This window comes from Colletes gigas, unplaced genomic scaffold, assembly GCF_013123115.1.
Source record: "Colletes gigas isolate AHSC1104 unplaced genomic scaffold, ASM1312311v1 Colletes_gigas_Sc00020, whole genome shotgun sequence".
Classification (NCBI taxonomy): Eukaryota; Metazoa; Arthropoda; class Insecta; order Hymenoptera; family Colletidae; genus Colletes; species Colletes gigas.
In genome coordinates this window covers 855862-880511 of record NW_025106649.1, presented here as the reverse complement: position 1 = coordinate 880511, position 24650 = coordinate 855862, and the positions used below count along the sequence as shown (strand labels likewise).

General features: G+C 32.9%; 2 protein-coding genes across 3 annotated transcripts; both read left to right on the top strand.

Annotated features, from left to right (window-relative positions):
- The first annotated feature begins 1639 nt into the window (after positions 1-1639).
- LOC122400881 (sodium/potassium-transporting ATPase subunit beta-like) lies at positions 1640-5184 on the top strand. The gene is made up of 8 exons (XM_043402615.1): positions 1640-1775; positions 2070-2261; positions 2395-2511; positions 2653-2825; positions 2917-3012; positions 4390-4555; positions 4621-4710; positions 5174-5184. Exons 1-8 carry the CDS (start codon positions 1640-1642, stop codon positions 5182-5184), a joined length of 981 nt encoding a protein of 326 aa, XP_043258550.1.
- Positions 5185-7608: 2424 nt separating this feature from the next.
- On the top strand, positions 7609-24274 carry LOC122400725 (sodium/potassium-transporting ATPase subunit beta-2-like). Of its 2 annotated transcripts, XM_043402332.1 has the most exons (8): positions 7609-7953; positions 18100-18240; positions 20020-20136; positions 20427-20608; positions 20841-20942; positions 21381-21552; positions 21777-21903; positions 22007-24274. In XM_043402332.1, exons 1-7 carry the CDS (start codon positions 7803-7805, stop codon positions 21887-21889), a joined length of 978 nt encoding a protein of 325 aa, XP_043258267.1. In that variant the 5' UTR covers positions 7609-7802; the 3' UTR covers positions 21890-21903; positions 22007-24274. The 2 variants fall into 2 exon arrangements, with proteins under 2 accessions (XP_043258267.1, XP_043258266.1); XM_043402331.1 differs by having other exon boundaries at positions 7611-7953; positions 21777-24265.
- Positions 24275-24650: the final 376 nt, after the last annotated feature.

Below are 24650 nucleotides of genomic sequence, written 5' to 3'. Positions count from 1 at the left end.
AGTTTCAAATTAATGAAATTAAATTGAAAAATTTTAATGAAAAATTTAAATGAAAAATTTTAATGAGGGATTCTAGAGGCCAAAATAAGACGAAAATCAAGAATACCAATTTGTTGATAGTATTTTCTTGTTTACTGTTGTATTTTCAGAACAATTATAATGAGCATTTTACTACAAATCATGAATGTGATAGATTAGATATTCAATGGGTTGTTTGTCCTGCAAATTGAAATACTTATACAGGGTGTTCGGCCACCTCTAGCAAAAATTTTAATGAGCGATAGTAGAGGCCAAAATAAGACGAAAATCAAGAATACTAATTTGTTGATGGAAGCTTCGTTAAAAAGTTATTAACAATTAAATTCAAAAATTTCAAATCGTTCTGGAAAAATTATTTTCGGTTGCGGGGGTCAACTACAATCATTTTTGGTGAGTACACATACCTCCGAAATCCTATCTACTTTCGAGAAAAAAAATCGAGTAGGTGCTGAAATTTTTCTGCGAAAAAAAATTTTTCAAATCGTTTTAAAAAAATTATTTTCGGTTGCGGGGATCAATTACAATCATTTTTTATCATTACACATACCTCCGAAATCGTACGCACTTTCGAGAAAAAAATTCCTTACTGAAAATCCAATTAGGTGCCTAAATTTTTCAACGGAGAAAAAAAATTGCAAATCGTTGTGGAAAAATTATTTTCGGTTGCGGGGGTCAATTACAATCAGTTTTTGTCATTAGACATACCCACGAAATCCTGCCCACTTTCAAGAAAAAAAATGGAGAAGGTGTGAAATTATTCGAGAAAATTAAAAAATTGCAAATCGTTGTGGAAAAATTATTTTCGGTTGTAGGGTTCAATTACAGTCATTTTTGGTGAATAGACATACCCCCGAAATCTTTCGCATTTTCGAGAAAAAAATTCAGTAAGAGCGGCACTTTAAACGTTAATAACTTTTTAACGAAGCTTCCACCAACAAATTAGTATTCTTGATTTTTGTCTTATTTTGGCCTCTACTATGGCTCATTAAAATTTTTGCTAGAGGTGGCCGAACACCCTGTATAGTTTCCAAGATCACCATTCTTTACACGAAGAGATCGCTCGAAAACTACTAGTTTTTTACCAGATTGCTATTTCAGTTGTGAGTCACCTTCTTCCATAAAGTGCATAGTCTATACTATACTACTTCGTCTGTGTTTCTATCACGGTAAGTATTAATGAAAACTTAGATCAAATGATACTTGTATATTGTACCATATATGTGGATAGATAAATACATAAAATAGATGGTACTAAAAAGATATAATGGCAATAAATCATTACGTAATAAAACGTTGATCTGATTAGGGATTTTGTGGACATTAAAGTCGAATATAATCAACGTGAAATTAAACAGGATTTAAGTCACTATTTTACGATTATTTAAAACGATGATTATACGATATCTTTTTTATTTTTAGGAAAAGTAGAATACACCACCAAAATGCGATCACTTATTTTAATGTAACCCTGTATATTCAGACAATAAGAAATATGTAGCTACCTTCAAAATACAGAATATTTCCCATTAACCTTCTCCCAATAATCTTGTGTTTGGTATTAATAAACTTGTGTTGTGTTTGATATTAATAAACTTTCAACATGGTCATATTACACGATGATCAATATTATGAAAGTCGAAAGCCCCGGCCCGATTTAGGACTACTTGGAAATTTCTCACGATTCGTTTGGGACAACGAACGAAAAGCATTTCTCGATAGAACAGCAAAAGAATGGGGTAACGCAAATAACCATTCGCGTGAACAATTTTCGAATTCGTTTCTGCGTTTTCACGTTAGATTAAATGACAGTGATTCCGTAACCGGTTTTGCTAAAGTGTCGAGTTTATAAAAATTGATAAACGTCCTTGGAAAAAATTTAAACGCACGGAACGAGTACAGACTAGACGTGTAACTCTAAACAATACATTCTATCAATTTAACACCGTCCGGTTTTTTGTCCATTCTTTTTATCATCGCGGAGGAACATGCTGCAATTGTGTCGACGTTGAACGTATGTTTTTGAAATTTAGGTCAACTAGGAATATTCTACCTATGTTTCTACGCCGTTCTGGGAACAATATTCGCGGTGCAACTGAAGATCAGTATAGACTATGTTTCTCGATTAGACAAACCGTTCTTCCAATATGTTGGCTTATCTTCAAAATCCCATCCTGGACGAAACTTGCTGCTCTCCCGTTCAGCCAGACATTTTGGCAGTCCAGGTGGACATACTTTATCCATACCAATATTTAACGATAATTAAAATTGAAAATTTACAATTAAAATAGCAAAGTAATACAAATTAATTATAAATCAGAAATATCAAAAGCTGTATTAAATAAAATTCTTTTCAAGGGATAGTTTTCAAACCGAATAGTATATCAGCTGCATCGCCCATCATATCGGTATTTAACTCAAGCACCAATGCCAGACCAAAACGATACATACATTCCTTGACTGATTTTCTGCAAGGTATTCAAGATTTCTATATTAGATGTTCGTATTTACATTATACATTGTTCCTCGATAAAATAATTTACTTTTAATAATTGATTATAATTTTTTTTTAACACAATTGAATACAAATATGAACAAACGCTATTTTCATTTTAGAGTATAATAAAAGTATATCGAACTACGATGATAGTTGTCAAGGTGAAACGTTTCGATCGGATCGTAACACCAAACCGTGCTTTTTCGATATCAAAAGCCTCGGTGTATGTAGCAAATCTCCATATGGATACACGTATCCTATGCAACCTTGCGTTCTTATCAAATTCAACAAAGTAATATCAGTGTCAGATTCTATTATTTTCTACGAGAGCTGATGTAAATTATTATGTAATAATTTTCGATATTTATTTGCATGAAATGCAGAGGTTCGATTGGGTACCAAATTATTACAACCAATCGTCGAATTTGCCAGAGAACATGCCAGCTAATTTAAAGAGAATGATACAAGAGTCGAAAAAGGTTTGCTGTGTAGAAATTCTAGGTTAGACTCCGGACTCCATTTTGACTCGTGGAAAATGTTCATTCCAGAATCGAAAAATTCTAATTTTTGATATACAGGGTGTTCGGAAAAATTGTAATGGGAGATTCTAGAGGCCAAAATAAGACGAAAATCAAAAATATCGATTTCTCCACTGAGACTTCGTTAAAAAGTTATTAACAATTAAATCAAAAAATTTCAAATCGTTCTAGAAAAATTATTTTTGGTTGCGGGCGTCAATTATAGTCATTTTTGGTGAATACACATACCTCCGAAATCCTACCCACTTTCGAGAAAAAAAATTGGGTAGGTACAGAAATTTTTCGATAAAAATAAAATTTTCAAATCGTTCTAAAAAAATTATTTTCGGTTGCGAGGATCAATTACAATCATTTTTGGTCATTACACAAACCCCCGAAATCCTACGCATTTTCGAAAAAAAAATTCCTTACCGAAAATCTAATTAGGTGACGAAAAACAAATTACAAATCGTTCTGGAAAAATTATTTTCGGTTGCGGGGGTCAATTACAATCATTTTATGTGAATAGACATACCTCCGAAATCCTATCCACATTCTAGAAAAAAATTCGAGAAGTTGTGAAATTTTACGACGAAAAAAAAAATTTCAAATCGTTCTGGAAAAATTATTTTCGGGTGCGGAGGTCGATTACAATCATTTTTGGTGAATAGACATACCCCCGAAATCCTACCCACTTTCTAGAAACAAATTCGAGAAGGTACTGAAATTTTTAGACGAAATTCAAAAATTTAAAATTATGCTGAAAAAATCATATTTAGTTACAGAGGTCAATTACAAGCATTTTTGGTAAATAGACATACCCCCGAAATCCTGCTCATTTTCGAGAAAAAAATTCAGTACGGTTGAAACTTTAAATGTTAATAACATTTTAACGAAACCTCCATCAATATATTGGTATTCTTGATTTTCGTCTTATTTTGGTCTCTAGAATCTCCCATTAGAATTTTTCGATTCTGGAACGAACAGTTTGCACGAATCAAAATGGAGTCCGAAGTCTAAGGGTGGTCAAACACCCTGTATAACGATAATAATTATTATAAATGATCTTCTAAAAATAAACAATAATGGCGAGTAAAGAATTTACAAATATAATAATCTTATCTTAATAATATTAAAATTTAAATACAAGAATGTGAAATAAGAAAATTTAGTGTTGAAACAAAATGGACTCCGGGTAGCAGCTGTTCGAGGATTAATATTCTCGTAAAGAAACGCGAATGGACTTATTGCACAACCTACTGAAAGAATTTTTTCGTAGCAAGTTTTAGACTTTGCGTCGAGAGGTAGCAAGAAATACTGAAATTTATTCTATTGTAGTTTTATGTTTGGTTGTCATGCGACGGAGCGAACAACGTCGACAAAGAGCACATCGGCGAAATAGAATATATACCCAGTCCAGGATTTCCAGTTGAATATTTTCCATTTTCCGGGCAACCATATTATTTGTCCCCCATTGTTGCGTTGCAGTTCAAGAATTTAACACGTAAGATAGAGTTACGTTGTTAAATATCGAAAACACTACGGACACCGTTTTTATATTTATTACAGCAAACAGACTGGTCACCGTGGAATGCAATTTGTGGGCCTCCAACATCAAGCAACGTACTTCTCACTCGTTAGACTTTCAAATAATAATAGGTAAATTTCAAGAAAATTAAGGTTTTTCTTAAAAAAAAGACGAATTGATTGTTAAATTAATTTTCAATCGAATAAATTAAAATTAAGGAAGGCCAGTAGTAATCTTCTATTTCTTCTTAGTAACTAGGATTTTGAACATGATTTGGATAATTTACTATAAACAATAAAGAACCTTACACCAAAGTACATACGAAAATGATACGTAAATCAAAGATACTGTCAGTCCTATCGAATTCAAAATATATTTGAGTTTATTTTAAATACTATTTTGGTCAAAAAATAATTTGTTTATTCAATTACGTTTCGACCCCAGCTGTAGATCTTTTTCAGGAATGACGTTGGTAATTCAAAAATAAAAGTATAACAAGTAACATGCCCACTTGAGATTAAAAAAAAAACCTCTACTCGAATATGGTCATACTAAATTGTAAATCTTCATCTTTATGTGTTAACGTGTCTGTAGTAATGGACTAAAAAAATTCTTTTTATTTATTTCTGTTCTCAAGAGTATCTCAAAAGTTAAAAAAAAATGTTGTTCTTTTGTACATTTCCACTCCTGCGAGTCAATGTTAAAGGATCTAATTTCGAGGATAAAATTAGTCGTCGATGGTCTTCCACAAATAATTGTCCTTCATCGAATATGTGAAATCCAATTCACGGCAAAGCGTCATCTTAGTTACGTTTGTACCTCGTGACAAGAAACATGCGAAATAATGTGACCTTGAGCGTTTCCGATTTATACTGCCGCTGTACACTTTTAGAGATAACATCTAATACGTCTATGGATTCAAGTTGATCTATTCCGCGATATAGTGCTTGGTTTTGCCTTACCAAACGGAACGTTAAAGAAATTAATAAATTATTATTTAAATAGAAACGTAACCAAATATTATTTGTTTCTAAGGTTTATTTTCTAACTTCATTTTCGCGTTCGTCAACTTATATTTTAGACAGTCTCTTTATTTTACATAATATAACATATCATAATATAAAATAGTAGGGATACATTTTATTTAAATTACTAAAAGAAATATCCATTTTATTTTAATTATTATTACAATTACTATTGTAAGTTACTTGGTATGTTGGAGTAATGGTAGATGTGCTTATCGCTGCACAAATTATTTAGTTCGGCAATTTGCATAATACCTACATATTTCGAAAGATTACTCAAAAGTGAGGATCATTTAGCACGATACGAGCCAATATAATTTTTACACGGTGTATTTCGAACGAACCTTGAGTGAATAAGTAACGGTGGAATAAGTATTGACTACATAGCGAATACACGGTACAGCAGGACCTCCATTACTCGAACTAATAGGGAGATCGTTCAGTTAAGATAATTTTCGGATATAAGAACGCTTACTTTTTTTTGTCGGCGTTCGTTTCATACTTGAGGTAAAATAACACCACCGGTAATAAAAGTGTAATATAAACAAACCATATCGGACTCACTGGGATTGTCAAATCTCATAAGATTTTCTAACCTACATAACCGTACGAATCGTATTCTTTTTATGCCTAAAAATATCCAAGTACCTTTTATAATCCGCGATACCTTTCGATTTGCTAATATTTTTTAAATACTATTTATTATACTACGCTTTTCTGTTTATACGTTCTAACGTTGAAGGTCCTACTGTAATAAAATGACATCCATCTACCATCCTCTAGTAGCACAGACGAAGTACACATACGAGTAGACCTTTCACCTTATGGTATATGTATTTCGTGGCTCAATCTGACTGCCATACCGACCTGAAAATTCGAAGGTGATTTCAGCGTCCTCTTTTCATGGATGGCGGTTAGTTGAGAAACTATTCTTCACTAGATTAGAAACTGGACACTGGAAACTTTACGAGCTCACGTAAGTACACGCTATTGAGTATAGTGTGAGAAAGTGGCATGAGGAGTTCCTGGAGCCCCCGATGCGTAGTCTGATAACACTGATTTCGAATCGCAAATACGTTCTACCGAGTTATTTTTTAAATAAATGACGTATTACAATTTAAAATAAAAAATAGAGGATTTTCGGTGTACTTATCAATGAGGCACATCCTTACGTATTTTTTTAATAATTTTCAAATCTTTAAATAATCTTATTATTCTATCTTAATCTTTAAATAATCTTATATGTTTATATTTTCGATCGATGACTGTAATGAAATTAATCGTACAGTTTTCATTCCGTTAAAAAATACTAAATTTCTGTAACTTCATTTTCTGTCTCACTTCCTCTTGTGTTTATTTTTAAATTTGTTGATAACGTTGCGAGCGACACGAAAATTGTAATGGGGGCTCCAGAGCCCCAGAAAAATGGGCCAAAAAAATACATTGGGTGAAAGGTGTACTCGACGTATACAATATCGTCTGTGCTAGTAGTCTCCGGTTTGTTCCGTGAGATAAGTTTGATAAGCGGTTCTATCACGTGATTGATCGGTGATAGCTAACGACTATGAAAGAACATAATTCTCATTGAATAAAGCGCCAGGCTATGCGCTAAATAAAAATTGGAATTCGAATCGTAGACGCGGTTTCGACAAGAAAAGTACATATTCGCAATAGCTAGTAGCCATTGGGGTTAGGTAACTTTTTGGATAAGCTTTCGTTTGTGTTTTTAATGAATTCTTCAAGTTGAAAACTTGCACCGAACGATGCATATTAGCTACAAAATGAATTACCATCCTTCCTGCTTCGAGGTTTCCAATTTTGCCCCGTACTGTAGTCGCGAGTCGAGAATAAAACAGCGATATGTAGGCTTCGATATGCACGTATCTCGCGGAACATATTTCCTGCTACTCGATCGGTAACCGTAGGGCCAACAGGTCGTAGTCTCGTCCGACTATTCGCGGTATCGTTCGGTCATCCTCGGCGGCCACGGGCAGCGAAAGGAGTGTGTGCAACTATCGCTCAGCGTCGCGAAACCGTGCTCCTTCAGTTGCTCGCGCGCGTCTGCGTATATACATTGCGTACGTTTCTTTGTGCACTTGTCCTCCGACTTCACGCGCGCGTTAAAAACGCCTCCGACGGGACGCCAGTGCCGTGCGATAGTTCGTCGCGAGTAGTAACGGTTTCTCGCGTTCGTCACGATGACCACGACCGGCAACAGACTACAAAATAATTCCCACAACCTCGATTACAATCGGATGCCCGAAGCGAAGACGAAGTGGAAAGCCATTCAGCATTATATTCACGACCCCGCCGAGGGGACCTACTGCGGTCACACCGGGAAAAAATGGGGTAAATTTCTCTGTTATTTCTCGGTTATTTGACTAGAATTAGGATCGCTGCCCTGGACGTGACGATCGCGTACAGCTCGAGTGGGAATCGCTTTCGGTACCTTTCCGCCGTTTGACTTCTGTCTTTTTTCAAAGGCCTCGTTCAAAATAGTTACCCTTTGTGTCATCGCGGTAGGCGTGAGACGGAGTTGAATGCCTAAATCAAGTGCCGTGAATTAGGGCTTCCTTGGCTTCGCCATATGACAACGGGACGAGCTTGTAGCGTACAGTTTTTTCTTACGAGTTCTCGCTGCCCCGTTTGCTTCGTCCAACCGGTTAACCGAGATTCAACGTGACGACCAAAATACGCGTAGATTTGTCGGTCGTGAAGTGAATCGAAAACGACCGGGAAGCTCTTGGTTTTGGCAACGGCGGAACGAAAGAGGATCCGTGATAAGTTTCGATGGCGTTAGACGGCGGCAAAGACGATGGAATCCCCGCGCGATGGATCGTGCTTCGATTCGGTAAATGTAAAACGATACGGTTCTGGCGACGTTTAGTTGTTATCAATGGTACTGGAAACCATCTAACAGTAACTGGAGCCACCAAATACTCCGCAACGATAAGGAATTAAGTGCCGGATCACTGTTATCGTACTATTTTAGTTTGTAGTAACGAGATCTATATTCGTGTGAACTTTCGTTTAGATGTCAAAATTTAATGTAACTTTTAGCATCAGTTGCTCGGAATAATAGAACGAACGTGAATTTTACCTTCGTCAGCGACGGGTTTCATTGATACCGATAACATCCCAGGCGGTTATAAATAATCAATAAATTTTTTATTTTCATCTATTTAATTTAGTTGTTCTATTTAGTTCGAGGTGTAATGTTACGATTATTTGAATTCGAATTAAGTTTAGAAATTCCTGTAATGCGACATCCAAACAATCGTAAGCTGATTTAAGAAAACAATATAATCGATGAGTTTTATTTCCATCTATGTTGTTACTGTTCATAAATACTATCGTATTATCAAATAACCACTATTCGAGTGTAAACAAGAATTTAAGAATCTATTTTCCTGATAAAACTCTCCTTATCTCTCTCTCAAGTTTAAAGATATGTACTGTGATCATTTTGTTGAAGATAGTGTAAAACGGGACAGCAACCGTGATTTCAATTCAGTTAAAATTTTACCACCGGAAGATCGTAATCGTTCAAGGTCTAGATGTATAATCTTCATTGTACCTTCCACGTAATTGCTATAATTGCACAACTCGAAACGACGCTGTTTTATAAATTCATAAAAAGAGGCGGGAAGCACGAGATTATCATTTATTTATCATCCTGTTCGCATACTTTTGTCGTCCTCAATATAAAAGAAAAGTGACGAAGAAAGGTCAATGGCTTTGGTGCGTAAAGCACTGGTTCTCAAATGTGGAAACTTTCCACAATGACTTTTCGCATGCGCCACGGAGACGGTCAAAGCTTATAGAAAATAATTTTTGATCGCTGTACAAAGTTGGTTCTTTTTTTTTTCTTTATTTTCGTCGTTTCTTTTCTCGCGTAAACCAGAATCGACCAGTAACGGTCACTTAGTCAGAAATTTAAGGTAAGTGGTCTCATTACCGAACGTGTTAGGATATAATCATTTAATTATAAGCACTTTTTATCGAGGTATAAAAAAACTTCGTATCAAATATAAATTTTTGTGGAAGACAGAAAGTTTAATTTATGACAAATGGAATGGACTATTAAAAACTGAAATTTTCAAGATTCTCTTCTAAAACTTTCAACTTCTGGTATACCAATAATTATCGATTACTTTAATTATCAAACCAGGTAAATTTTTACTAAAATGGGTTATATTTTGACTCTATTTAAAAATCGGTATTTCTTTTAATAGAAAATCTATTAACTTACAAAATGAATATTTGTTAGTCTATGTAGATAATTCGACTAATTTTTCTGGCCAGAGTGTGGACAATTTTAATCGAAACGAATAAATACAAATTTTAGATTAAATCGTAAACTGATTTCTGTTTGTTTTTCGTTTGTAAATTCGACTCTATCGACGGACTTTTTAAACCGACGATCGCAGGCAAAAGCTAATTAACGAGTGAATCTAAATTTGTATTCGTTATTCGGGAATAAAATCTGCCCAACTCTTCCGATTAACCATGAGCTCCTTAAATACAGTAGAATTTCCCTTATTCGATTTATAGTCAGACACGACTGTTAGATACTTTTCTGACATTGATCATATTGTATACAGGGTGTTCAGTCACCCCTGAGAAAAATTTTAATGGGAAATTTTAGAGGGTAAAATAAGACGAAAATCAAGAATATCAATTTGTTAATCGAGGCTTCGTTAAAAAAATATTAAAAATTTAAAATCATACTGAAAAAATTATTTTTGTTTGCGGGGCTCAATTACAATCATTTTTGGTGAATACACAAACCCTTGAAATCCTACCCAGTTTTGAGAAAAAAATTCGAGTAGATACTGACATTCTTAGACGAAATTAAAATATTACAAATCATACTGAAAAAATTATACTCAGTTACAGGGGTCAATTACAATCATTTTTGGTCATTGCACATACCCCTGAATTTCTATGCATTTTCGAGAAAAAAATTCTTTACCGAAAATCTAATGTGAGGTCTTGAAATTTCATGCGAATTTTTAAAACGTAATAATTTCTGAACGGATTGGACGATTTTAATGTTTCAAAAAGCAAACAACGCGAATTTTAGTGGAGAATATGTGGAGATTATGAGAATGTTGGAAAAGTTGTTCCTTGACATCGTAAAGTGTGAAAAACCCCCTAAAACTGATCCAATTTTCAAACTGTCATAACTCCTACAATAGTAAAGGTATCTCATTGAAATTTTTTTCTGACGCAGAGCCCATAGGTAGCTACAAAAAAGTATTAGCCAACTTTTCTGTAGAGCGTCAAATACATATATTTATTAAAAATGAAAAACAAATTTTTAAGAAAAATCGACAAGGTGCTGAAACTTTGCGGTGAAAAAAAATTTCAAATCGTTCTGGAAAAATTATTTTCGGTTGCGGGGGTCAATTACAATAATTTTTGGTGAATAGACCTACCCCCGAAATCCTACCCACTTTCTAGAAAAAAATTCAGTACGGGCGGAACTTTAAATGTTAATAACTTTTTAAAGAAGCCTCAATCAACAAATTGGTATTCTTGATTTTCGTCTTATTTTGGCCTGTAGAATCTCTTATTAAAATTTTTCCCAGGGATACTCGAACACCCTGTATATCACGAAATAATAAAAATAGAATAAATAGCCGATTAGAAAATAACAAATACGTGCAATTTTTATTCTTATTATTCTTTCGAAATAACTCCGAAAATACGAAAGAATAATAAGAATAAAAATTGCACGTATTTGTTATTTTTTCTTTTTATTCTGTTCTTTATTTTATTAACTGTTTACTATGACTTCGATAACTGAAGAGAAGATGTTTTCCATATGTTAGAGTTATTGACAAAAAGTTCTTTGATATTCATTGCAAAATGCTAGAAAACATGGAAGCTATTTTCATCGACGCAATAGCGAATAAATGACCTCTTTTTTACCGTCTCAATACCGAAAAGAGACAATTCACGAGAGCAATATGGATCGTCATTATGTACACGTTTATCTGAATATGTAACCACAACTGCATTATTGATAGCGACAGTTTCAACGCCTACTTTTTGTAGTCCACGTTTTTACAGTACTGCTCCTCTGTGAATGAAATGTAATTAAAACTTCCGCTAGCCAAGGAACACAATGATATTCATGTAATGCAAGAGTCCGCGACTGACGATGAGAACGGTCAATTTAATAAAATAATTTACTTCAGAATGATCGGCGAGGTATTTTAAACGTTTTAACATTTTCTTTATTCCCTTCGAAAGCAATGGAAGTTACTTGCATTTATATACTTTAGGCAACTAAAAAAAGTATTAAACGATATTTAAAATGTAAAAATTATTTAGTAACAAGTGGAGGTTAAATATAATATGGGAACGTAAAAATTATAAAACGACATTTAGAAGCAAGCAGAAATTCAATGCAAGTCTATAATAATTATCTTTATGCAAATTCATATTTTTATTAATAGAATTAATAAAATGGGAGCTTTGTAGATGATTGTCTCAACCCTTAAATATAATAATTCGTATCTTACTTTAAGTATTTCTTAGATCTTTGCATATTAAGTGCATTCTGTAGTTTATTGAGAATTAAAATTCCCCAAAAATGCATAAACATCCGCAGTCTAATAATAATATAATTTTATAAGAAATTTAATTTCTTATATTATACGATTTTATACAGGGTGTTCGGCTACCCCTGGGAAAAATTTTAATGGGAGATTCTAGAGGCTAAAATAAGACGAAAATTAAGAATACTAATTTGTTGATGGAGGCTTCGTTAAAAAATTATTAACGTTTAAAGTTTCGCTCGAACTGAATTTTTTCCTAGAAAGTGGTTAGGATTTCGGGGGTAGGTCTATTCACAAAAAATTATTGTAATTGATTCCCGCAATCAAAAATAATTTTTCCAGAACGATTTGAAATTTTTTAATTTTGTCGAAAAATTTCACAACATTCTCGAATTTTTTTCTCGAAAATGGGTAGGAATTCAGAGGTATGTGTATTCACCAAAAATGATTGTAATTGAGCCCCGCAACCGAAAATAATTTTCCCAGAACGATTTGAAATTTTTTAATTTAGTCGAAAAATTTCACATTTTCGAATTTTTTTCTCGAAAATGGGTAGGAATTCAGAGGTATGTGTATTCACCAAAAATGATTGTAATTGAGCCCCGCAACCAAAAATAATTTTTTCAGAATGATTTGAAATTTTTTAATAACTTTTTAACGAAGCCTCACTCAAGAATGTGATATTCTTGATTTTCGTATTATTTTGGCCTCTAGAATCTTCATTAAAATTTTTCCCAGGGCTGGCCGAACACCCTGTATAATATTTCTTATTCCCTTAACCCTTTTTAATATAAAAAAATTAATTATTCTATATCAAAGAAACTCAGGGTTCAAGTATACTATAATGTATAAATTTATCAAATATCAAACTCAGTTCTGTCGACAACTTTACATTGTATATGGATTATGAGATTAGACGAACCTATTTGAAAACCAGATGTGCCATATCGATTGAATCTTTCGATTAAACATTTTTATAATAAATGAATTATTTACTAGTAAGGTACAGAGCTAATATGTCGTGAAAATTTTATGTAAATCATATAAAATACCTTACTCTCTTCTTCATCCTTCCATCCATTTCATTTCCACGGTAAGTGCTACAGAGTATCGTTCCATTTGCTATATTTCCTCGAATCCATTACTGCACGTCCACGTGTCCATATTGCTAATTGCCTCCACGTTCCTGTAACATGGTAAGTATTTAAAATATTAGAGGTAATTTTTCATTTTCAAAGCTCACCGATACATTGATAACAGTGTTAATATACAAGGTATCAATATAAATATTTCATAAATAGTTGAAGGTATAAAAAAAGTTTAATAGAAGAAATTTACACCGCTCTAAGTCAGCTACAAGATGCATGTAAATTATTTTTTTGTTTTTAAGGAGAACTCAGTTTTTTTTTAATGGATACATAAAATTTTGTTTGCATGTTTAGTTAGTAGAGGTAATTTAAAAGAACTAAGTTGACCTTCACAAATAAAATAAAAATAATTTACGTACACCTTGTAACTGACTCAAATTCGTAAATTTCTTCAATTTAACTTCTTTGTACCTTCAACCATTTACGAGATATTTGCAACTATAAAAATGATTATTATCATTACTGTCTGAAATATAATCTGGCAAACGTGTCTTATCGCATTTGGTCACTCGAGTAGTATAATTCAGTGTAAGTCAGAATCTGATAAACAATTTCATCTACCGAAAGTAAACAAGACACAGTATGACAAGAGAAATTTTAATGAAGATATTCGTTTCGTCGAAGTATTATTGCAAGCAATATCACAACATACGATAAAATACAAATTAACTAAAACCATAGGGGGGAGAAATATGCATTAATAGTAATATTTTGAAGCTTAGAAATACAGAGAAAAAAAAGAAAAGAAGAAAATCAAATGGAACGTGATAATTTCGCTCGACCATAGGCTGAACAAGATTGATAAATCTGCTCTTACTTTCAACCGGGCATGAATATGTAAATTGAGTTTTAATGAGGTCATGCAATGATCGTTTTGCACATGTTAAGCCGTGAAAGCAAAAGCACCGAACACTTTTTATTTATTTTCCAAAAATTGACCAAGAGACTGAAAATACATCTCGTTCTCATGTATTAAAATACATTTTCACATTCGTGAAATATTCATGGAACTTCTAAATCTGTTGTTTTCTGTGGTCATGCAAATTTGAACGAAATTTAAATAGTATACATTTGAATCATTTATTCTCGATCACACATCTTTCGTTGAAAAATGGTTGCAATTGCATTTTTTGTGCATCATTCGATGCTGTTTAATTTTGCCATATAACATTTCTTTGTAGCTCTAATTGTTTCAGAGATATAGGTTTACTTAATTTTTTACAGTAAAAATACGCTAATAATAATAATAATGATTTTATAATTACGTTGCATTGATGTCTATCTTTTAATAATAAGAACATATTGCAAAATTATATTCGATTGTATTATTTAATTATAAGTAATGCGAGAAAAGCGTGTAATCCGAATAGGCTAATCTTCAGAACGATGTTTGTATCTTTCTTGAACGAAAGGGACAAGGACAGAGAAGGGGGGAGAAAGTGAAGGAATGAGAGAGGAAGGGAGAGAAGAAAAGAACGAGATTTATTAGAGCGGAAGTAACCTCTGTCACAATTTATTGATATTAATGCTTCTAATATCTCTTAATACGGTGAGATTAAATTCGACGCAGTTATAAAATGTGTTATAAAATACTGTGCCTACGTATGTATATTGGCACGCGGCCGATGTTACTAAATTATGTCAATATTATGTTCAACTACTATAATACATTAATACGTATTATTGTACTATGCAAAAGATATCGGAGCGATACGTTGAAAATAGAAAATTAATAAATAAATAAATTTCTAAAAATTATTTCTATTGCAGAATAAAATTTAACTCGCGAAACACAACAAACGAATACACTCGTAATGTGACTTCTTTATGTTATCTTACGTTAATGTATTATATAAGCAAGACAAGTATTCCGTCAACTTTCGTCCACGATAATCATTATCACACATTTGGTGGCGTGTGAAGCAAACGACTCAGGTAATTTAATTCCTTTTATCACGTGAATTATCTTAATCTTAATATCTCGTTCGATCTTTCGTATTTAAATAATTTCTTTTGCTCGTGACATTTTCTAATTACTAATATTAAATGTATAATTAATAATGAAAGTTTCATTTATAAAAGAAGCAATCTTATATAATCGAGTAGTGATAATACTTTGAGTTTTATTTATTTAATATCGTCGACGTGACAAATCGAAAATATTCGATTTCTATTATTGTAATGGACATATAAATAAATTCGACGCGACAAAAATACAGGGTGTTCGGCCATCCATGGGAAAAATTTTAATGGAGGATTCTAGAGGCTAAAATAAGACGAAAGTCAAGATATCAATTTGTTGATGGAGGCTTCGTTAAAAAGTTATTAACAATTAAATGCAAACATTTCAAATCGATCTGGAAAAATTATTTTCAGTTGCGGGGGTGAATTACAATCATTTTTTATGAATACACATACCTCCGAATTCCTACCCACTTTCGAGAAAAAAAATTGGGTAGGTAACGACATTTTTCGACAAAATTAAAAAATTTCAAATCCTTCTAGAAAAATTATTTTTAGCTGCAGGGGTCAATTCCAATCATTTTTGGTGAATAGACATATCCCCGAAATCCTATCCATTTTCGAGAAAAAAATTCATGAAGGTGGACAAATTTTTCGACAAAATTAAAAAATTTCAAATTCATCTGGAAAAATTATTTTTAGTTGCAGGGGTCAATTACAATAATTTTTGGTGTATACACATACCTCCGAAATCCTACCCACTGTCGAGAAAAAAAATTCGGTAGGTAAAGAAATTTTTCGACAAAAAAAAATTTTTCAAATCGCTCTAAAAAAATTATTTTCGGTTGCGGGGGTCAATTACAAACATTTTTGGTCATTACCCATACCCCCGAAATCCTACTCACTTTCTAGAAAAAAATTCGAGAAGGTGCAAAATTTTTCGACGGGAAAAAAAAAATTTCAAATCGTTCTGAAAAAATTATTTTCGGTTGCGAGGTTCAATTACAATAATTTTTAGTGAATAGACCTACCCCCGAAATCCTGCACATTTTCGAGAAAAAAATTCGATACGGACGGAACTTTAAAGTTTAATAACTTTTTAACAAAGCCTCCATCAACAAACTGGTATTCTTGATTTTCGTCTTATTTTGGCCACTAGAATCCCCCATTAAAATTTTTCCCAGGTGTGGCCGAACAACCTGTATAAAAAATTTAGTGAAACTAGAAATTTTAATCGAATCGAAACATACATTGCGTCGACGAGTAACTTTACGAGTTTTAGATGACATTAGATCCTCGTGCGATGATAAATTGCAATTATGAGGGAAGAAAAACTAGGAAACCGCAGTAACTACTGAAATTACTGTCGATCCGTCGTTAAAATAGTATGCACGCTTGTAAAAGAACTCTACATCGTCGCCGAGACCAGTAAACGGAAACGTTTCGACGATACATACGTTTTAAAAGCCTGGAAAACTGGTTTACCTGGCTGATGTTAGTGTTTTTGCACAATCAACGTATCGCAATATAAGTATATTATTAGTTCTGTTTTTCCCGACATTATCCCTATACTTTTGAAATATAAGTCTCGCACGGAACGGATGTATTTATGCTGGTGCGTCGTAATCGTAAATTAGATAGAGTTGTGACTTCAATTATATAAGTTCTACATAAATATAAATAATTACTTAAATAGAAGCAAACGTTGTCGGCGAGATTTACGCGCATGTTTCCGCATTGTATTCTTATAAATTGAATAATACGACCCTTTCATTTGTTGGTAGCGGCCTTTTGTCATTTTCTTTAACCCAAAGTTAATTATGTAATGCACAGGGTGTCTCGGTAACTCTGTTACAAAGCGATATCTCCATTACTTTTAATGGCGCAAACAAAGAAATGCCATTGGACACAATTACAATACAAAACATTTTTGTTTTTCGAATGTCATATTCGTCATGACGTCAGTGTCATGTTCCTAATAAAGATTTTTAAATTTTAATATTAAAAGGAACAACTATCGTGCATTTATGATCATGTATCATCGACGGAGGAAATAATTTTTATCACTTATTGAACTGAATAATGCATCTCGATAACATGTAACCCGGTAATACCTTGTTAAATTTTCAAATATGTGATAATTTCAAGGATACGTGATTCATCTCCAATTGAAATCGAAGTTGGAAATATATTTTTCCTTTTAAAAGACTGACTGACCTTGCGCCTTTTTAGGTTATTTATAGATCACTGTGGTGCTTTCTTTAAACATTAACTTTCGTTTAATTTAATTGTAATTGTTAAGTCACGTTGAAAACTGAAAATAGAAGGAATGTAAATAATAAAATTATGTTATTGAACAATTTTCATCGGTCATAATTTCCATTTTCTTCACAACGGCTTTATCGAGTTGTAACGTGTAATCGGTTAAGCAATAGCTGCGTTACGATCGAATAAAGGTATCGCTTTATATCGGATATTAATCTGCAGTCGAAAGCTAATCGCGATAAAGGGATAGAAGCGGGTGGCCATCATAGCGTACGGTACTCTTGAAAAGGGAACTATATTTAGATCGGACTTTGGCATAATGCCCAGGCGTTAAATATTTTCCGCTCAATCGTTCAAACGTTGAAGATTTTCGAGGCTATGTGGCTTTCCAATTAGCAAACGCGTGTTAAAATCAATATTAAATAAAAATAATTTTAAACAGTAGCTAGAAAATTAGTCGATCGTTTAAGCTTGCATCTATAAAAGACAATCTCATGGAGACTTTATTAAATTGTTACCTAATCTTTATTTTGTTTTTTCTTGTTTTTCAGCTATCACTGGAGCCTTTTATACCTGCTTTTTAACCGTTTTGGCCCTCCTCTTCGCCATTTGCATGAAGGGGCTGTTGGCCACGATAAATCCTGAAAAACCAAGATGGACGCTGGATGAGAGCTTGATAGGGACCAATCCAGGTAACGCAATAAATACAATAAGTTTAAAAAATTTAAAATAAAAAATGATAGTATTAAATATATTAAAGTATTCGTTTTCCATTGTGCTGGCCATTTCCTAGAAACATGATTAGTCATGAAAATTATAATACTACACTCGGATGATTAGAGGTCAGTATGATCAAAATAGAAAATCGTAATTCGTATTTACTGTTATTTCTCTGTGATAAAAGGAATGTTAGAATTGTAGGGTTATGGGTTGTATAATTAAATCAAACTTCAATATTTAACACTAGAACAACCGACAATTATAGTGTGTTTATTTGTACCAAAGAAATTGAAACGCGAAGAAATATATAATGCAATGGAATTAAGTGTTTATATATTCTCTTACAGAAAATTACGATTTTTCAAAAATTCAGTCGAGTAAATTTTTTACAAGTTTTATTAGAAATTACGAATGGGTCATTTTGACTGGTTTGGTAGTTCTAGTGTTAAACGTACGAGTCTAAGCGTGAAGACTTATCTCAGAGATCGTACGACTCACCCGTCGAAGAATGGCGAGAGTGAAGGTCGGTTCGCCTTGGTGGCGAATCCTTATCTTTGTATGATAAACACCATGAGTTCCTAGAACCCATGGTCAAAACAGAAACGAAACTCTAGACGCGTACATCGTTACTGGAGACGATTTTTGTATCATCGCGAGACGGTTAGGGAATTCAACAAGAGAATTTCTGAGAAGAGAATACAATTAACGCGTTCACTACCGTGTCAGCCATATATGGAATGATCTTTTCACTAAGCGGTTAAGAAAATTAATTTTCAAAAGAAAATGTTAAGAAGAATTTACATACAAAAATAAAACTTTGGCCAGAGAATTCCACACGTTTAGCTTAATTGTATGCAACTAATACGATAAGTACAGTATTAAAAACTGTACAGATTACGAAATTTTATTAGAGATATTAATAGATTAAGTTTTATGTAGCTGTTCTTGCACAGCTGAATTTTCTTATCGAGAACGAGGTGCTTAACAGTTCCCGTATCAATTGCTCGAGCGTATCGCGTTGTTTATCAGTCTGCAACAGTGCCGTGACATAGTAATGAAATAAAGCAGCTGATCAGCGAACTTCGAACTCCCGCCGTTAATAAAATGGAACGCTTGCCTACGGAACGACCTTTCGGTTCGCTCAACAGAATGAAGCGAAGTGGATTAAAAATAGACACGTAAAATCAATGGATAAGAATAGTATCAAATTCGAAATTTTGTTTACAACGAATCGATCGTTTCGTAAACACAAATCCCTCCTCCCCCTCCCCCCCGTATCCGCGAACGCATTTTTCGCTAATTTATTATCTTTATTAATAACCTCGATCGTTTTAAAATCTCTATAATTTTCCGATTCTAAAAATTCTCTTTTATCAATTGTAATCTTTTGTGTTTGCGTTTATTTGTATTTTTTCAAATATAAACAATCGATTTCGAGGAAGTTAAAAATTTTAAATATTCATTCGAATCAATTTTCTCCAAAGTTATTATTTGCACAGTGATTTAACTGATTTTAGTTAAACGCCTCAACCCTGTGTATTCAGTTCAAGGCCGCATCGCGTTGCCAATATTTCGAATTTCATCATAATCCCGAATTGTGTTTTTAATAACTTCAAACTTTAAGAAAATGCAAAACGAAAAGATTTCTTTTTTTATAAGTTTTATAAGTTCAATAAATGTTTAATAATACACTAAGTAACTATTAATTATATACATTCTCACTGATTAATAATCATTTTCTGCGTGATTAGGTCTAGGATTTCGACCGAACTCCGATAACACCGCAGAAAAAGCGTTAATTTGGTACAGTTCGTCGGATCCAGCGTCGGTGCAAAAGTGGACCAAACTGTTGGATAAGTTTTTACAAGGTAAATTATCACGATGTATGATTATGTGCATAACAGTGCTGTATATTACATAAATTCAGGTTGTCGCTAAATATTTGCAGTTTTATGCAAACAAAATAAATAAACTGCCTAAAAATAACGGTCCTAGATGATGATGGACGTTGTATGATATAAATTGATTGCATTATTTTTTTTCTTTTTTATTAATAACGCTGTAAAGAATGAATTTGAAAAAACGACACAATTTTTCATTAATTATAAGAGCATAACTTGTAATATTTTTGTATGCCGACATTGTCGATTCTCCGCAGACTACACCAATTCGACTCTTTTACCAAACGGCGGTAGAAATCAACAGATTTGCAATTACAATACGCCAGTGAAGCCCGGACATGTTTGTGCGGTTGATGTGAACAACTGGGGACCTTGCTCGCCTAAAGAACAATATGGTTTCAATAATTCAGCGCCTTGTATCTTTATTAAATTAAATAGAGTAGGTCATCAATAGCTAACGCAATTGACAATGAATTTCTATTAAGGGTGCCTTCTAATAAATAACATTTGTAAATCCCCGAATTAATTACGCTTTCTGATTGTTTCGAGCATCGAAGAAACATAAAATTATTAGATTTAATCGTAGATTAAATATAAAAGTGATTCAGCTTTTATTTTTACTCCTTTTTGTACTATGTGATCTGATTGATTAACAAATATTCCATTTTCAGATATACGATTGGGAACCGGAATTCTACAATGACACCAAAAATCTGCCGAAAGAAATGCCAAACAATCTCGTTCAACATATCAAATCCACCAACAGTTCATGGGTTAGTTAGTCGGTCAGTTAATAACGTCAGCCAGTATTTTAAGTTACCAGGAAATTCCACCAATACCGATTTTACAAAATTAACATGTAATAATAAGTTTTAATCGTCTGTATCAAACTTGGGCACGTTTGAAATAACGTTATTTGAATTGCTACTTTAAACAAGTGAATTAACATTTAATCAAAGCATATTTGAAATGGCAATTATTTAAAACAATTAATATTTCCTCGATCAAAGGTTTAAATATTAGTTCAAACAGTTATCTGTTTTTTCTCCAATCAAATTTACCCAAGTCTGGTTTGGACGATTGCACATTTTGCAACAAAAATTCTGACCGAAATTCGATAGCGACCGTAACAGACACAATTTCATCCTCAGATTTTATAAGTTGGTTTGTTTATTATATTTTATCATGTGTGTATTTTTTTCTGATTGCAGCTGAATACCGTGTGGGTATCCTGCGTAGGTGAAAATCCTCACGATACCGAAAATATCGGTGAGCTGAACTATTACCCCAAGAGTCAGGGGTTTCCAGGTTATTACTATCCCTACAAAAACATTCCTGGTTACTTAAGCCCCGTCGTTGCTGTGCATTTTCTTCGACCAGCAAGTAAGTCAACGCAATGAAATTCAAACAGTATTTAAAAAAGAAATTTTCGTTTCGAGGCTAGAAATGACAGAGTTCTTATCGTTTGTTTCATCTGTTATTATAATTTCCGCTTATAACCATGCATTCTACAATTTATTATTGAGTTAGTTTGAGAATTAAGATAATTATAATTATTATATTTACTTTGTATTTATTATAATAGAAAACTTTTAATTATCCTCTAGGGAATATAGTAATCAACGTCAAGTGTCTAGCGTGGGCGAGGAACATATTGCATATAGACGTGAGAGGCGAAAAAACTGGAACTGTGCATTTCGAACTTATGATCGACGAATGACCGTGTTCATCTCTGCAAGGGAAACATCAACGCAAAATTATCTGCGGAATAATGCGGATATCTGCCATGGGGGATGCTCACACATTGTAAAACCGAGAAAATCGCTTAAAATTCCAGGCTACGATGACCAAGAAAAGGGAACAGATAAACTCGAATGTTGAACCTTAGTCGACGACCGGGGAACATTTATCTACGCTAGCCTAGGGGAAATTAAGATACAAGTAACGATTAGTATTAGGAAAAATACGATAGATGTGTAAGTATCGAAAGTTTCTAACGATCGGACCCCAGAATTCGTACATTCGCTTCGATCCAGCGACGAATTATTTATATTCCTGTCAAATAAAATAATCGTTAATTATCGGCCATATCAGGATCTAACAATCAAACGGATAAAATGTTACGAAATAATTTCACCGATGCAGAAAAGAAAGGAATATACATGAACTGTACTTATTACATAAATCAACATTGGCAGTTTTCAAAAAATTGTTTTCATCGAGACGTTAACGATACACGGATAATTAACAATTGACCGTGTATTTGAAATACATAAATTTTACAACGAACGAAATTATGCTCTACATTTTATAATATGGATGAAGATACGCGAAGAAAAATTGTAAAAGAAGAGAAAACACATTTGTAGCAGCGTCGATTCCTTTCATCGTTTTCTCATGATCTACTGCGATATACCGAAACATGTTAAAAAACATATTACCTCGTTGCCGTTCTACGGTCGTTTATTTATACTGTATCGTCCATGTGAATTTCGTATATACTGTAACTAAATAACTCTTAAGTGTTTTACTCGGGCCGAGTAAAGGGGAAATGAAATTGTTTTTAGCATATTTAATTTGATTTCACCATCAGTTACAGTTTATACATAAATATTGCCATTAGTCGACGAAACGGCAGTGTATCGAATAGTTAAACATTTGAGAACAAAGGTTTTAAGAATTTTTTCAAAATCTCATCTATGAATAATTGCTATCCTTTCTGATTATATGTATACGTTATATGCATACATACATACATAAGATGGCAGCTAGCTACTTAAAACCGCTGCATAGTTTAAGAAACAAACGTGACTTACATTTTATTAATTATAATTTTTCACATGTTAAACTTATGAGTTATACATGGTGAATCTTGTGTAATATAATAGCAACCTAATTTCAATTTCAATTCATACATTGCTAATATTTCTAATATTTTGTTATACCTAGTCATTGTAATGGCTGGCAACTACTAAAGGCTAAGTCCAATTAATACAAATTAAATTAGAGAGGTATTAGTAGTATGTTGCTCTGCTTTTTTAATGATATCCTTGCTCAAAAGAGTGCTGCATTAAGTCGATTAAACGACTTCTTTATTATTATTCTACATTTCTTAAATAATACATAAAAAGTCCTTACCTCCATCTCATTCACTTGAAAATTGATTAATCCTACGATTGGTGTGTCGAAAATAATTGTTTGTAGAATCCACAGTCCTCTGGTTGTTCGTTACCTGTAAATATAAACAAAATTTTATGTAATATATGCATAATAAGGCAAAAATATTGCAGTTTCACTACTTACCAAACGTTTAAGAATCCTCCTGGAACTTACCAATCGACTACACATTTTGAAATAATTTTTCGATAACACATCGTTAAATCTAAGTTTTCCCAAAATAACCTAATTTAACGCAAACTAATTTTATCGCTAATTTTTACTCTCGTATCATCATAAACGTTAGTTACGTTTGTTTTGTAAGGTATAAAGCGGTATTAAGTGACTGGAACAGAATTAGACAAATTTTATTCACGAATAACAAATAAAAATGTTAGATTTAGTCGTAAGCTAACTTCTGCCCATAAATTCATTCTTCTAAATGCCGTTGTGAATGAATTCTAATTTACGAACGAAATGTAAACAGAAATTAGTTTTCGAGACAAATCTAAACATATGTTTATTCGTTATTTGTGAATAAAATTTGCCCAACTCCGTGTTTGGCTGCTATTGTGTCATCTAAGCAATACATTTTAGCGTAGTAAAATCGAAATAGCCCGATTTGCGATACGAAACCATTGTGAAAAAAAGGGACACCAGGATCTCAGTGTTGCAACGTTAAACACAGATGCCAATAATTTTAAGAAGTATACTTAGGTGTAGGTACTTATTAAATGTATGTACTTATATCGTTTATAGCGTTTCCCGTAGAAGGTTGTTGTACTTTATGCCGCTAACGATAACGATGTATTCTGTTTAATAAATATACACACAACTCTCAGAAATAAACAACTTCTAGACAATGATTGTACACATCATTATTGTAAATTTGCTCTCTTATAAGAAACATGCTTTCAAATAATATAACAAGCAATAATGAAAAAAAACAAAACAAAGAATCCAATTTTAAATTGATTCGGCCAGCAGGTTGTTGATTTCTTAAATTCGTTTACAAGCACCAGAACATTCGCGATTGAAACGATCATGCATTTCCGTAATTTTATATGTCAAATTAATTCATAATATGTATTCATTTTGATTGCATTCTTATAAAATAAGAATATCTTCATTCGTTATTTTATTTAATAGAAAACAGTGTTGCTTGTAATAATTGTGTGATTTCGTTGCGAACATAACAAAGCAACGATAGTTCAAATATTAGATATTTTTATAGCAAAATTCTATTGTCACGGAAGACTATTAGATATTGAAAATAAAGATATTGTAATAAAATTATTTCAAAACTGATAGTTTTCTAAATATTC

Bases quoted from the DNA above. Each gene is read 5' to 3' on its own strand.
- LOC122400725 (XM_043402332.1), top strand. From the start codon at position 7,803: ATGACCACGACCGGCAACAGACTACAAAATAATTCCCACAACCTCGAT. The intron at 7,954-18,099 runs GTAAATTTCTCT...CTTGTTTTTCAG, and splicing joins TCACACCGGGAAAAAATGGG to CTATCACTGGAGCCTTTTAT. The intron at 20,943-21,380 runs GTTAGTTAGTCG...TTCTGATTGCAG, and splicing joins AATCCACCAACAGTTCATGG to CTGAATACCGTGTGGGTATC.
- LOC122400881 (XM_043402615.1), top strand. From the start codon at position 1,640: ATGGTCATATTACACGATGATCAATATTATGAAAGTCGAAAGCCCCGG. The intron at 2,512-2,652 runs GTATTCAAGATT...TTTTCATTTTAG, and splicing joins CTTGACTGATTTTCTGCAAG to AGTATAATAAAAGTATATCG. The intron at 3,013-4,389 runs GTTTGCTGTGTA...ATTCTATTGTAG, and splicing joins TGATACAAGAGTCGAAAAAG to TTTTATGTTTGGTTGTCATG.